At 35.1% G+C, this 16,248-nt stretch overlaps 1 protein-coding gene across 1 annotated transcript; it reads left to right on the plus strand.

Annotated features, from left to right (window-relative positions):
* Positions 1-12,495: 12,495 nt before the first annotated feature.
* Positions 12,496-16,124, plus strand: LOC120623922. The gene is made up of 3 exons (XM_039890215.1): positions 12,496-15,565; positions 15,642-15,703; positions 16,086-16,124. The coding sequence occupies exons 1-3, from the start codon at positions 12,496-12,498 to the stop codon at positions 16,122-16,124; spliced, it is 3,171 nt and encodes a 1,056-aa protein (XP_039746149.1).
* Positions 16,125-16,248: the final 124 nt, after the last annotated feature.

Raw genomic sequence — 16,248 nt, forward strand, 5'->3', positions numbered from 1 at the left:
TCGTCTATATAACGACGGCCGATTGGCGCAGTTTGCAGCGACCCTGCTTTCTGAACCCAAGGCCGTGGTATCGATTCCCACTACTGGAAAAAGTTTGTGTGATGAGCATGAATGTTTTTCAGTGTCTGGGTGTTTATATGTATTTTCTAAGTATTTATGTATAAAATTCATAAAAATATTCATCAGGCATAACACAAGCTACGCTTGCTTTGTGGCTAGATGGCGATGTGTGTATTGTCGTAGTATAAGTATTTATTTATTTATTTTATTTATATAAAAAAGATTCGGCGTATATTGTGTAGAATTAGTAAGTTCAAATTCGACAGATTGAGAAAGTACAATGGTGTTAAAAATAATAATATAATAGCAGATGTTTAAATCAGGAACAGGAAGTATCAGAAGTACTTTTAGTAGTAAAAGTAGTATCAGTAGCTTTAGTTTTAAGTTAAACAATGTAGTTATCTCGATCGTCTCACTGTTATGGAATTTGAATGCACGCATCGAAAGTTCAGCCTTCCCAAATCCGATTCTCAAATTTAAATCGTATGGTTAGGTATATTTTTTTTTAGTCTGTAGATAGCATTAATCACATTTGTCTGGTCTGAGAGGAGACTGGTGCTCTGAGTCTGTAGTAGACCGGTAATGGGTTGGTGATGATGATGATGATGATTAATATTATTGTTTCATATAATTATCACTGCATTTCGTACCTACGTTTAAGTGATTTTTTTGATAAAACAACGATAAACCAATGCTTTTATTTGTGGTTAAAAAAAAGTAAGTAGGACACGGTTTACACGAAATTATTATAAAAATTACGACGAAAGTTGCTGGTACTATCTTATATTCCATTTTAATTGTGTGAAGTTCTTTCAAACGAGAGTAAACGTTAAATCAACTCTCGAAAACATTGCTAGCCTGAGACCTTTTTTTCAAAGAATTTAAACGAGACTGATAAGCAGTTGTAAACCAAACAGTCACGTTTTAAGAAAATGATGGATCATCTTGATTTTAGAGATCCCTATCAAATTATATAAATGGGAACGTTTAGGTTGGCATATTTCGGTAGGTACCTATTTACTACATACATATATATATATATATGTTGTGTAGTAGGTTATTAATTTTTGTCTAAGCATTTTTTCAGGAGCAACATACACCCAATAATAAATCATTAATAAAACCTCAGTAGGTTTCAAGTTAAACATGGATTGTTTTACTCTTAAAACTCATTCGCAAAGATCCACGAGTTGTAATACCAAAATATCGCAGTAAATACATTCTAGCCTATAATATATTTATCTTTACGATGATTTATATTTCTGAACGCTATTTGTTGGTGTAGAAATTGGTTTTACGGTTTTTTTATAAAAGTACTTATAAGGGTACATACGGCAGGTGTTACTGGTGTCACGTAAAAGTGCAAGACGGGCTGTGCTTTCTTATCACGGATCTCTAGCTCGTAGAGGGTATGAGTTACATACGTCAAATTAGTACTTTTTTCTAATTTAGAGTTACTCTATGTCCTCTCCTGTACCTCACAATCTGTACGCAAAACGAATGATGATAGGTTGTGTAGTGAACGCATGATAACGTTACAAACCAATACACAAACTCAGTACATTGTACATATAGGTACATTCTGTAGTATGATATCGATTTGTATAATTAAACAAAAATGACCAACATTGAGGTTTTGCGATATTTATGGCCTTACAAATAAATGTGGCATAACGTAGCAAAAGTCGTGTTTTCTCACACTTCAACTGACAGAACTCTTCATATGTCAGAGCGTGAAAAACACTGCATAAGCATCCAGAGGTCTTGCCACGTTTCTTTGTAATGTCCTAAATGTTTACTAGCTCAATGTGTGTTGGATCATTTTTGTTTAACTACATCTAAATTGTTCAGTTTATTTGACACCGACATTACTTTAAATGTAGAAGAGAGACGCTCGCTTAATTTTATGGTATTACGAAAGCCTTTTGTCGTGTGGATGATTTGACGAAATCTTGTCATGTTTCATGATTATATTTTGACACTTGGAAGAGAAATTTGAGAACAAGTTGTTTACTCTCAAAGGTGGACAAAGAAATTACGTGTACAACGTATAAGTATTATTAGTTGGTTAGAGAACTGTTTTAAGTTATACAACAACCACAAAACTAGAATTTATCCCAACGGCAACATTGGGCTAACTAAAAGAGGGGTTGTTTGCTTGTCTTTTCTTCACGCTCCAATTACAAGTTTTGCGAGAAATTTATTAATATAGGGCAGCGTTCGATTGCTTACGGTATTTAAACTTCATGAAATCTAGCATAGTATTAAACTGTATCGATGGAAGCTTAACACTTCACTTAAGACTTTTTAATTTTCTAAACAAATATAAGTTAGCCCTAGGTAGTTACATTGTACCCATATCCTTGATCGGTTACTACGCGACATCGTACCGGAACGCTGAGTTCACGGTCAAGCTAAAGTTGCTATAAGTTGATATAAAGCAATATACCTACTTCAGTAATTAGAAATGGATAGTACCAAGTTCGTTATGTCCGATTATATTTGAATGCGTCGCGCTCGTGCGTGCGCGCATCGCACTTTCGTTTTCAAAGTAAATATCCGTGATAGATCACACTCACTTGATATATCTGTATGAATGCTCACATAATTTATCGCTTCTTCCTTTCGAGCAGTCATAATTCAAAAGTGGATGTTATATAAATTATGCACTAATGTTTAATTACGAATAAATATTGACCCCTGGAAGTAAACACGGAAATTAAATCATAATAATTTAAAAGTGTATGTTAGGTATATAAATTATGCACTAGGGTACAATTAGGAACAATTATTGACCCCAGAAATAAAAACGGAAATAGTATTTTTCATCTACTAACTATATACCTACACTCCCGAAATATAACTTATTACCCCGGCATATTTTTGACACTTAAGTTTAGATATAAAAATCTTTATTTTTTAGATTATTAAGGCAATTTTAAAGTTGGACCAGACTACCCAGGTTTGTTAGTAGATCAACATTTTTTGGATCTCGAAGTAAAACAGTTAACTATATTTTTTTGGAATATTTTTTACTAATGTCGTAAGCTGCACGTAGCAAAATAACATAGTTAGAGTACCTACAGTTTTTTATAGCTTCAAATTATCTCATAATCACCAGCTTAAATTCGTCAGTAGCTCTTCAGATTATTGTATTATTCTATACCAAAAGTTTATTTATTAAAACACAAAACCGAGTAACTATACTGATTTCGTTCTAAGCTTGCGATAATTTCGAATTTCATTCAGTTTGGCGAATATAGAGAAGGTAAAAACAACCGATAGAAATCGATAGTTCTTGATGTCCGCATCGTGCATCTGCCATTAACGAGATGACAAACGATTCCATGGACATATCCCACGACGACCACAATAGTAGCCGCAGAGGTGGTCGCAAAACGTACACTGGGTCGAGTGCAACCATTAAAGTTGTTGTAATTTGTGTTTCTGCTATTTAACCCAAATCTGTTTTCTCGAACCCAAATCTGGATCTAGATTGGCAATTAGTCTGCAAATTTCCTTGTATATTATCTGAAAAACATTATATACCTATTAGTTGTGTACTTCGTTTTACATTTTTTAAACAAATTTTTCTAAGTTATATTAATATTTTTCGTCTCGTTGCTAAAATACGATAACCAAAGTTTCAAAATTCCTTATGTCATGATTTTCAGTCATATAAACAGTAACAGTACAGTATAAGTATAAGTATAAGTACAAAAAGGAAAAGTGGGTATAATATAATATATTATTATTCGAGAATATTTTCTAAATATCTTCATTTCTCGAGTATCGTATTGACCCAGTGCGAATCCGTGCTTACAAATCAACATCCGACTGAGATCTTGATGAATATCTAAATATGACGTCATTTTCCTGACCTCAGTATAAAAACTTAGCAGCGGCTCTTACTTCCGCTAATCAACGAAGCGTCATCTGGCTGAGATTACAGCAAAGCATAGGAAATCTTCGCTCAGTGTCTCTAAGTAAGCCTCTGAGTGAGTCAGTGCTCTTGAACTAATGATTGTTCCATGCAATTGTTACGTTGGGAATGTGTGCTTTGTAAGGCCGTGAAAGCGTATTTTCTCACCTATCACTGCGATAGTGGTGCTTATACCGAATGATCCCACGAGTGTAATTGTATTGTTAGTTCATTGAATGACTCCATCCACTTAACCTTTAGATTTCGAAGATCGCGACATAAGCCGTCTTTTATCAAAACAAATCTCTATTGATAAGTACATCTTAGATGCTGATGGACTTTGGGATTATCGAAAGCGTCCTTCGACACTCTGCGACCTAGAACATCCCCAAGAATCCCCACACCAGGTCTTCATCTCTATAATTTAAAATGACAATGAAGACGATGATGAATCTTCATATTTTTTATTCTACTGAAAGTTTGCTCTTGATAGCTAGGTCACCTAGTAGTAATCGATTATACAGTTTAAGATGGTAGCGTGCTAACCTGTTAGGGGTTCAATTATCATGGGCAGTAATTTTATGTTCGACGGCCGATTGGCGCAGTGGGCAGTGACCCTGCTTTCCGAATCCAAGGCTGTTGGTTCGATTCTGACGGATGGAAAAAATTATTGTGTGATGAACGTGAATGTTTTTTCAGTATATGTGTATTTACATATATATGTTTTATAATTATTTATGTATATTATTCGTAAAAACATTCATCAGCTATCTTAGTACCCATAAACTATGCTTATAAGGATTAGATCTTACGCATCTAATATGCTACGGAATGCCAAGCTAAAATGAAACAAGTAAAATCATGTTATTATACCAAATAATTTCCTTCATTGTAGATACTATAAGAAGTTCTATTTATGTAGGTATATTTATCGCATACAATGTGCGGAATTAAAACCAACACTGTTCAGCACGCACAAACTAATTGTTGACCAATTAACATTACACTGCATTCAATAACACTTGTAATAATAAGCAGGTTAGCTATCATACCTTTTTTATATTTAAACAGTTATTAATGGTCTAGCGAAAGGATTGTGCGTTAAATTTCGGACAGGTTTTCCTACGATAGAAGCGCCTTATATTAAAAATCTATGGTCCAAATAAAACCCTTCGAAGATAAAATTTACTGAAAACTTTATTTTACTTCAATTTCAAATAAAACAGATACCTAATGTAATTATACAATAAAAAGACGATTAAGAAAAATTATTATTCCCCTAAAATTATTACCGGTTACTGTAAATTATTTTAAACTCTTCTCATCTCTTCTTAATTCTCTTCTCATCTTCTAAAAACACAAAAAAAAATAATGAATCATTTCAAAACACCACTGCTCTTATAATTTTAATTTTCTTTCTTAACCATATTTTAATTTTCTGATAATCAGAGAAGTATTCAACTACATCATCATCAACCCGGCCCACTACCGAGTCCTAATTTCCTGTCAGAGAAGGGTTTAGGTTTACCCGTGAGAAGGGTTTAGGCCGTAGACTACCACGCTGGCCAAGTGCGTATAAGTATACTTCTCACGCAATACCGTTGAGAACATTATGGAGGTTTCCTCACGATGCAGGTTTCCTCACGATGTTTTCCTTCGCCGTTTAAAGAAAGTGATATATAAATTGATAATACTAATTCAACTTATCTACTTATTACTATTTACACGTATCTTAACCGAGATGTGTAAATTGTAAAGACTTAAAGGTTAAGAAAATTATTTTTTGATTATCTTTGTTTTTATCTTTGGATAGTTTCCCTAATTCTCATACCTGCTTTCTATTTTGTCATTACATAATCTACATAACATTATATTAACCTTTCACCCCGGGTTATAATGATGATTGTCTAAAGAATCTTCCACGCACGATTCTAAATGTGTTTCTATTAAGTTTTATAACTGCTCCATTTGGTTGTCGAATGCATAACTGCGTGTCAAAATATATAAAGGTTGACCTCCAATGTTTTTGTGCTGCTAGAGAATTTGCAAACGAGTGTTATTCGGAGCATTCGTTCCGCGGGTGTTTGTTACGCAAGAACATTGGATAAAAGCAGGCGTTACTTTCCGGAAATCCATGATATATCATGAAAATTAAGACTAATTTGCGATATTCCGCGAAAAGCAAGAGAATCTGTATGGTGTTATTTATAATTTCTTCAAGCCTTATACTCCACACCAAACAGATCTTCGGCAACGTAACCTCTACTATTGTATATCTAGTTTAAGAAAGTACTTACCCATATTCTTAATTTCAGAATTTCCAAGTCCCCTTTTATTGATGTTATTAATTATTATTCTCTATCTCTCATCACAAAACGGGGTAGTTGCCAACAATATTGAAAGTTATTCTTAATACATTAAAAAAAACATAGATTGTTTATAGGGCTACATATACAAATTTGTCATATTGATAGTAGTCGGACATGCTTGACCAGCAGTGAAAACGAAAGATGAAAATTAAGAAGACAGCTATGATATAACTTCATGTGATAGGTAATAATAGATAATAAATAAAGCCCAAATGGAGAACCGTGCTAGTAGTGCCACGGGCTTTATATCTCATAGGAGTGAACAGGGCTTTTAAATTTTTTTATCATTTCCTCGGGGAGATAATTGTCTCCTAACCATGCTAGCCGTGCAGCTGTGGACAACAAGCTAAGGATTACGATAATTAGAATTATTACGACGTTTATGCAACAAGTGCCTAAAGAAAATTATAATATACAGATTCGACGGAACTTATTTGGGATGCCGAGATAACACACGCGATCTTTACTAGGTAGGGGCAAATTACCATAATGTTCCGTAACTATAAATAAACATAGAGCTCGTCGAAAACCAATAAAATATATTTAACTACTTAAATTAATATTTAATTAATTACTAATCGTTAAAAATCACCATCTGTTTCAATGTAATCGTTTAAAAAGTTTTCGAAACCGTATATCAAGGTTAACAGCTAATGGATGAGTTTTCTGTATCGTTGTATTTTAAAATTTCACTATGAGAGACGCTCGTAGGGGCTATTGATTGGTAAGAAAATTTGCATTGGCTAGTTCAAGATTAATTTATATTTGGTCATAGTGGTCTTTCTTCGAACAGTTGCCAGTGATAACTTATCGCGTCGAGTCAGTGATAACTTATGACTCCGAAACGAAACGTCTTTGCTATCTACGGGTCTCATAAGGAGATTTAGATTCACTCCGCGGGCGATGAACAGAGCTATGCTCAGTGTACCTCTGCGCTATCAAATCAGGAATGAGGAGATCTGTAAATGAACCAGAGTTACCGAAATAGCTCAACAACTAGCAAAGGGTGTGGCGCATAGATCGTATAACCGATGGAACCTAAGGTCATAAGGTGCTGGAATGGCGTGTTATAATTAATAGGTAAATCCAATTGTCTCAGCCCACGATAATACATTTAAAAAAGTGATCTTGATATTATTCAAAGTTCCACTCTGTGTTTTAAGCGCAAAATAAAAAACAGTAACAGTTTTATAATAGACCATCGGACCCGCGCGCCTTCGTCCGCGAATGAATCGACTTAAAAAAATAGTCGTATGTTGTCGCGGACTGTTTCATAGAACTTTAAATAAACATCAATTCCGACCATTCCGATATACTTACTACGTACTTCCGTCGTTTGGTGTTATCGTTTATCGGGATAAAAAGTATCCTATATGCTAAATCCGTTCAGTAGTTTTCACGTGATGCCCGGACAGACAAACAAAAATTAAATAAAAATCTGTTTTGGACTCAGTATCGATTATAAAGCATCCCCCGATCAAAATTTTCAAAATATATTAAATGTACACAAATCTTCTAGTCACAGTTTTATTATAAGTATAGATAATTTTATTTATTTATTTTATGTTATTTTATTTTAATATATAAGTAAAATAGTACCTACTGGAGTTTTTATTATTTGTTTTTTACAGTAATCGTTCTCTTTTATTATAGTAGATAATTTTATTTATTCATTTTATGTTATTTTATTTTAATATATAGATAAGTAAAATAGTATCTACTGTAGTTTTTATTGTTTCCTAAACCCTATTTTGTTAAAGAATGTCAAAATGCATGCAAATAAGCGGGGTATTAGTGGGGTATGCAATATATCATATAAGTTATAATAAAGAACTAGTTCTTGTGATGTAAAATAACGTATACGGTATAAGTATAACGTTGGTTTCCTATTAAATCCATCATGTCAACGTATCACCGGCCGACTACAGGGCACAGGTCCCCTACTACAATGAAAAGAGTTTAGTCTGTGGTCCACAACGCTGGCCCAGTCCGCATTGGTTTACTTTGAGCATATTAAGGAGAACTCTCAGGCATGAAGGTTTCCTCATGATATATTACTTTACCGTTAAAATAATAACTTAGAAAAGTAAGAAGTTGGGATTCGAACTGGGCCCCCGGAAAGTGATGTCAAAGTCCTAACCACTGGGCTATCACAGCTATCCTATTAACAAAAATAGTATGGTAGGGTATGTATGTAGGGTTTTGTAAGTGCTTGATGCACTCCATCAAGATCCACTTATTATCATCATGTGGGTAACCACATGATGATAAGTGGAAATCCATCGTCTATAAACAGGGCAACACTTCAGAGGGTATGGAAATAACACATATTATCGTAACGGCGCGCAACCACGCTCTTCAGAGCGGCCAGCATGGCAGGGTGATTGCATACAAAAAAATTTTGTGTGTGTACTTATGTACACTCGTTAGAATTTATTCTTCTATGGCGTAGCAAGATAAAAATCTTTTCAAAAATTTTATCTTTCGCCTTATTCTACGTTTGTAGAAAAAACGACGCTAACAATATAAAAAATACTTACGGTATTTAATAGATTGAAAGTTTTAGTATGACGCATTATCTAGTTAAATAAAGTTTATTTAAATATCACAAATAAATGCAGTTCAGTACTCAGTACAGTCAGGTCTCACGCAAAAATACGTAGATGTCCTCACTTTTGGTTTGTTTAAGTATAGCTAACTTCAGGGTGTCGGTTTTTTGTGGCGGTGTGCGCGCGCATCGTATCATAATTTTTCCCTAACGCGCCAAGTAAAGTATAACTTCAAAAAATACAAATTGGCGTTTGACAGCAAAGATTGAAAGATTTAAGCCTATCGGGAGACGGAAAACCGAATTCCAACACTACTTTTTTTCAGCAGAAATATGCATGACGATAGTACTTCCCCGGAAGAACACTGTCACAAAAAGCTCCACTACTTCTTTCATATATAGTTTATTTTTTTATTTTATTTTTTAGCTTTTCAAGGGAAACAAACAGTATAATTATACATAAAAGTAATGCCGTATTTTTGTATCACATAGACCAATGAAGTTTCCACAACTTGGGAACACTAATTCCATTTTGCTTTGTATTTAACATAGTCAGTCAGTTTAAAATAGTCACTTAACTTTTACAAAATAAGAGTGCCTACTTACCAGTTAAGACCGGAACGGGTGTAACCCCTTAAGAATGTGAAGGTTCATGACACCATTAAAGTACCAAGCCTGAGAGATTAAAGGATAAGAGTAGCCTTTAGAAAGAAAAGTCAAGCGATTCATAGAATTGTAAGCGTGAAGTTGTGCCTACTACAATAAGTTGTAATAATAGGGTCTACAAAATATTTTTTAACATTATTCCTAGCGTTTTGTGACACAACTCGTCCGGATTATTTTTGCCGCCAAATAGTTTGCCAAATAGTTTGCTCCAGCTGTGTTCCGATCTGAAGGGCGTGGTCTTTTTCTTTTTTATTCCACTATAAGTTAGCCCTTGAATGCAATCTCACCTAGTGATAAGTGATGATGTAGTCTAAGATGGTGACGGGCTAACCTGTTCGGGAGTATGGTAGTCATACCCCCTAAACGACGAAGGTTTCTGCACGACATCGCACCAGAACACAAAATCGCTTAGCTGCAGGGCCTTGTCAGTAGTGTGGTAACTTTTACGGCCAAAACCTCCCACCGTTCTGGCCAGAGAAAATTCTGCAATAATAAATTCTCAAAACCTATTACTTTCACTATTTAAATGACCCCTGTTCCTATTTTAATTAAATGTGACATAGCACAGCTAGATAGGCTTTGTTTTATATAAATAAATAATAAATATACTACGACAGTATATTCCCAAATCTCGTCATTATAGCCACAAAGTTAGCGAAGCTTGCGTTATGTGCACTAAGATGACTCATGAATATGTTTTATGAATACTATACACAAATACTTATAATATACAGATAGACAACTAAACACTGAAATCATTTAGGTTCATCACACAAACATTTTTTTTGTTGTGGGTATCAAACCCACAGCCTTGGAATCAGAAAGCAGGCCGCTGCGCCAATCGGTCGCAGAAACCTCGTTGGCCTATTAGCATATTTTACTGACTGATCATGAGATCCTCGATGCCAGGTCAGGCAAAAAATGTAAGTTCGAAGTTTATCTGTCCAGAAAATCTCATTAGGCATCCGTCCGGCAGCCGGAGTGATAACTCTTCTAAGACTATGGCGATCTAAAAACCTTCCAAGTTTTAAGTTAACGCATGTTGTTATCACTATCACCTAACATTATTGATAACATCTTTTATTTAAGAACTAAGAACGCTTCATAATTGACTGTGATTGGTCTACATAAATAAAACATTTTGGAATGTGAATTTGAATTTGTTATGTCATCAAATCGAAATCACGTAGAAACCTTTGCTACCAACCCATGTAATGCATATTTATGAACATTTTATTGGACCATCACGTACAAGTACCTATGTTCTTTCAATAAAGCCTTAAATAAATGTTCCATACGTAAGAGTTTTGAAACTCGTGCCCAATACGAGCACTGAATTCTTGATATTTGATCAGGTTATTTTATAAAAGAAGATCTATGCTTTCGGTACCTTTTACGTGTTTAATAGGCACTGATTATTTTTAGACTTTTCTTTTGATTTGTCGGTTACGCTAATTCTGGGGTAAAGGCTCGGATGTTACCGGCCCGATACAGGCCACGTGTCTCCTGCTAGAATGCCAAGGATTTTGGTTGTAGTGAACCCCAAGTGCGGATTCGTGGACTTAACATGCCTTTGATCATTATGGAGAGTTTCGAAGTACAAAGGTTTCCTCACGATATTTTACTTCAACACCATTGATAATATAGTTGCTTAAAACTCACAGGACCTTAAAAAATTTAGGAAGGGCGTGCCGGGATTCGAACTCGGTCCAAACAAAAATGAAGCCAAAGACCTAACCACTAGGCCGCTTCAATATTGTTATACTCAAGGCTTTATCGAAATTAGTATCTAAAAATTTATTAGTTTCATCATAGTCATGTCATGATTTCTATACCTATTGATGTCCCACTGCTGGGCGTAGCCTCCTCTTCCATAAGTGAGGTATATACCCACCACGATGCTGCAAATGTGGGCTTAAAAGATTAATTAAATTCAAGATGCATTTATTTGAAGTAAGCCAAATAACAGCACCTCATTATATCATCCCATTACCGGGCACGGGTCTCCTGTCAGCATGAGAAGGGCTTAGGCCGGTAGTCCACCACACTGGCCCGGTGTGGATTGGTGGACTCCACATGCCTTTGAGAACTCTCAGACATGCAGGTTTCCTCACGATGTTTTCCTTCACCGTTGGAATAAGTGATATTTTAAAAGATTATAAACACCATTGGCATGATAGAAAAACCCGAAAGCCTAGATTAAAGGTACCTACATCTTTAGCTGTTTATAACCCCAATAACGGATGGCTATTCGTATATTAAAATATCGCTCCGAAGGTAATAATTAGTTAGAAAATGTGGAGAAACAAACAAAGCAAACCTAAGCTATTGTAAATGCTTCTCACGAGCTAGTATTCTTTAGACTTTTCTCTTTTGACTTTTCACATACGCGGGCACTTATTGGAAAGATTGGGAGAATTTGTGATTTTAATTTTAATACATGCCGTTTGAACTTAAATAAGGCTAGTTGACGGGGGGGTTTGTTTTACAATATTCACAAATACGAATAAATAAACTTTTTTTCGAGAAATTCTCCTGAGATAGAAACTGAAAGATCAATAAATGTACAAATTACGCAGTGACAACCACCGGATAGGCTGTGTTTACATTTATGGTCAAATGTCACGGATTACTAATACTGCAGGACAGATTATGCATCGAACGCACGATATCGAAGTGATTTCCAGCAATATCTCCAAATCTCTAATTTTTTTTTTACGGAGTTTATAATAATAATAATAATAATTAATCTAAATCGAGTACTAGTGATACTTTCAGGTATCTAGTTTTTTAGTATTCCATGCCCATACAATTTTGTATGGATGTACTTAGTTGTTTTGCGCCCTACATATCAGGGGGCACATTATTTAAAATTAATAGCATACAAAAAAAAAATTACCTTACGGCTGGGGATGAGCCGTTTGTTTGCTATGCTTTTTAAATCCCTTTTTTTGTTGCAGGTGATTCCGCTACTATTAACAGCGGTGATTGCAAAATGCAGAAGTGAAGCAACAAATGGATATAATAACTATAACATGAATGATGCTTCCCATTTTGGACAGTTATTAAAACCACCGCCGCCGCCTCCGCTGCCAATTTTACCAGTGCCGTTTAATGGCGGAGCTGGAAAAATACAGAGTCAGAATGACTTCGGATATCAATACCAAACACCACCACCATTGCCGTCCACTACGCCCCCAATTTTACCACTTAATGAATTCAAATTCCCCGCTCCGTTTTATAGACAGTACAGTTTCAATTTCGTACCACCGCCACAACCATTTACAACCACGCCATCTCCGTCAATGTTTCAGAAAATCTCTGGGTGGCTATTTCCCTCGCAACAAACGTCGTCTGAACCAGAATCACAAGTGAATAGCAACCACAATATACCGCTGCAAGGCAACTGTAATCCTTGCAATTTAGTACCGTGGATACCAGTAATTCGATATGATTTAGCGAAAAATAATGGACGTCAAAATACTCAGCCTACGTATGGTCCACCAAGTCCAACGGCCACTACGAATTTTAACTCGCCTCATAATTTGCCACAAGCGTTTACCTCGCCACCGAATAATTACAAAACCCCAATAAAATTTTCGACTGGCACACCTCATGCAAGTTACGGTCCTCCCACTGTTTCTCATTTTAGTAGTAGTTCTTATAATCCCCCGAGTTCAACTTACGGACCACCCAGTCCTACTCACAGTGTAGGCAATTCCAATCAAGCACCTTTAAATTCTCTTTATTCCGGAATAAGCAGTTCCTTTTATGATTTACCTAATACATCATTAGGACCGTCTTCGTCTTACGGAATACCTAGCTCGTTATATACAGTACCTGGCTCTACTTATAAACCACCGTTATCTTCTTACGGTTCTCCATCTATTCCATATGAAAACTATTTTTCTTCAACTACATATTCTCCAATTTCATCAGGTTATAAGCCTGAATTATTAAATCATTATTTACCCCCCCAAAATGATGTTGAGATATTAAGTGAAATAGAACCATCTTCAGAGTTGCAATTGCCAAGAGTTACACATCCTACGAGCTTTAGAAATTCTTATGGAGAACCAATTCTTAATACGTATGCTTTAGATATTCCATTTTCTGTATCTGCAGCTGGTGCAGCCTCTTCTAAAGTAAAGACTGAAATTCTACCTGATAATCGAGTTAAACCACATGGCTCTAACATGACTATAGAGTTGGCCAACCCAGCTCCATTTACTTTAAATAGAGGTAGAAATATTCATACATTACAACCTATTGCATTACCTAACCTTAGTATTTCACCATTACCTCCAATATTTAATGCTAGACCTTTTCGAGTTATTTCATCAATATCTCCGTTTAATGGTGGACCATCAATTAATGTACAACACAATGGCTCAAACAATTTTAACATAGCAAAAAGCATTCCAGTTGCAGAGTATACGCATTCTGTAGAGTACCCTACTACCATAATTCAATCTCCTGTTATTGACATAGATGAGTTGAAAATATTTAATCACTCAAAAGGTTACAGAAACATTCAGAATAGTTATGTGATAGATGAAATGCGAGATATATCTCCTCAGGCTTCGGAAGACCACATTTCCGCAGCCAAATCTAACCAAGATGTAAGTTTTGAAAGCATTGGAAATGATTTCACAAATGATTTGTATGACAGTAACGTTCCAATGGATTTAAAACAACATTCAAATGTGCCATTCAACCACAAAGTTAGTTTTGCCGATTTACGAGGTGTTAAGGACGAAGACGTCGATAAATATCGTACCGAAAGCAATTTACAGCATATTGATTCACCACTTCTGTACCTTAAGCCAAGTGCACCGCATAAAAATTATAACAATTTCTTTTTTATGGTGAGTACACCAGGTAAACCACAAGAATATGATATTTATGATGACATTCCTACAACGACTGAATCTTCCCAAGCCTCATTAACGAATAGTTGGGATGAGAGTAGAAATTATTTCACTGAACATGTGTCTCCTCCAGTGGCGGAAGAAAAGGGTACTAACCGCCCCAAAATTGTTCAAATTATCGTTCCTTATACAACAGCACAAAGAAGTGATCACAACAGAAACAATTTTGCTGTTCAAGAGCAAGATTTACTTAGTATCCCTGAGCAGAAATATCAAGCCCGTAAAATACAATCTAATAATGAAAATAATTTTGTGACAATTGCAACAGAAGGATTCAGTACATTGATTACGTCAACAGAAGAACCAAATTCAAGTAAAACTGAGAGCTATGATTTGGAACGACAAAAAGCACCTAATGATTTTTATGATGTTAAGGAACCGCCATTTGATATAATAAAACTACAGCACACAATAGACGACTGGACAGAACAAGAATATTCCAAGGACTATAGTGCACCACAAAAAAATCGTTCCAATGGAAAACATGCCAAACAAATTCCTGATGATTTTTTCACAACAAACAGTCCATTCACCAATTTTTATCCGACAGAAACGAATAATTACAATTTTGATTTATATGACCACGAAGTTGCTAGTAGTATGCATCATGTCGTAACTGACAATAATACAAATACAAATTCCATAAAACGAAAAGAATATAATACCATTCAAAGATTAAAAAGTAACTACAACAGTGGTAAAAATGAAGAAGTAGAAGATACAAAAAAATTACATATTTATACTGCTGCTTCAACTTTTAGAAGTTCTACAACTCCTGCACCATGGGGTAAAATACAAACATCAATATCACCGCTAACAAATGAAAAAGTATATGTTGTGACTTCAAAACCATGGCGGGAAAAGAATGTGAGTACAGAATATGATTATGAAATAAATAAATATGAGTCTGAAGATATGGATATTGGAAACGAAGCTTCTGAAGTAGATAACTTGCCATTTAAATCTCCAAGATTTACCAACAGACCTTCTTATGGATTTACGGCTGATGCACTAGATTCCGCAAAACTTGATTCTCCCTATGGTTTTTCAAGAGGATGGTACCGAAGAAGTAAGCAAAAAACATGACTTTTCCACTTATTCTATTTATATTTAATTGACATAACATATTTTTATTTAACTTTCAGTTAATAATTTGGAGTACCCCACACCACTTGATAACGGATCGATAGAAGAGGATTTAGAAAAGGTATTACTACTTATTAGATTACTAACTTACGCCCAATAATTAAAAATCAATCTAATCCAAAATCCCCATGTCAATCTCCGATCTGTAGCAATCTTTAGAGGTAAAAAATTTTTGACGCTACGCTTTATTATTTGATCTGCTAATTTTGGATTAGATTGTTAATATTAACTTCGGGTTCGAGTTTAATATATAATTGGGTGCGCCTAGTACCCCTAGTCGTGTATAAGTATTATGCAGTATCCAGACAAGCTGGCAAGTTAGAGCCATACAGGCTTATCTGAGTACGAGTATTTCATACATTATGTGGTATATTTATTTGTAGTAATTAATAGATTGAACTCTGTATGCAGACCACGTTGCTTTATCTCTTTCTTCTTTTCAGGATTCTAGAAGCTCAGGAACAGCTGAAGAGAACCAGTAATATAAAATTTAAAAGGGAATTTAACCACCCCAGACTAGATTCAGAGTCGACGTTAGTGATGAACTGAGTATAGCAGTTATTATTGTCTCGTCGAATGTAGGATTGTTTATTTATCTTCTGTTTC

This window comes from Pararge aegeria, chromosome 5 (genome assembly GCF_905163445.1).
Source record: "Pararge aegeria chromosome 5, ilParAegt1.1, whole genome shotgun sequence".
NCBI classification, from domain to species: domain Eukaryota; kingdom Metazoa; phylum Arthropoda; class Insecta; order Lepidoptera; family Nymphalidae; genus Pararge; species Pararge aegeria.

Bases quoted from the DNA above. Each gene is read 5' to 3' on its own strand.
- LOC120623922 (XM_039890215.1), top strand. From the start codon at position 12,496: ATGCTTTTTAAATCCCTTTTTTTGTTGCAGGTGATTCCGCTACTATTA. The intron at 15,566-15,641 runs GTAAGCAAAAAA...TTTAACTTTCAG, and splicing joins AAGAGGATGGTACCGAAGAA to TTAATAATTTGGAGTACCCC. The intron at 15,704-16,085 runs GTATTACTACTT...TCTTCTTTTCAG, and splicing joins TAGAAGAGGATTTAGAAAAG to GATTCTAGAAGCTCAGGAAC.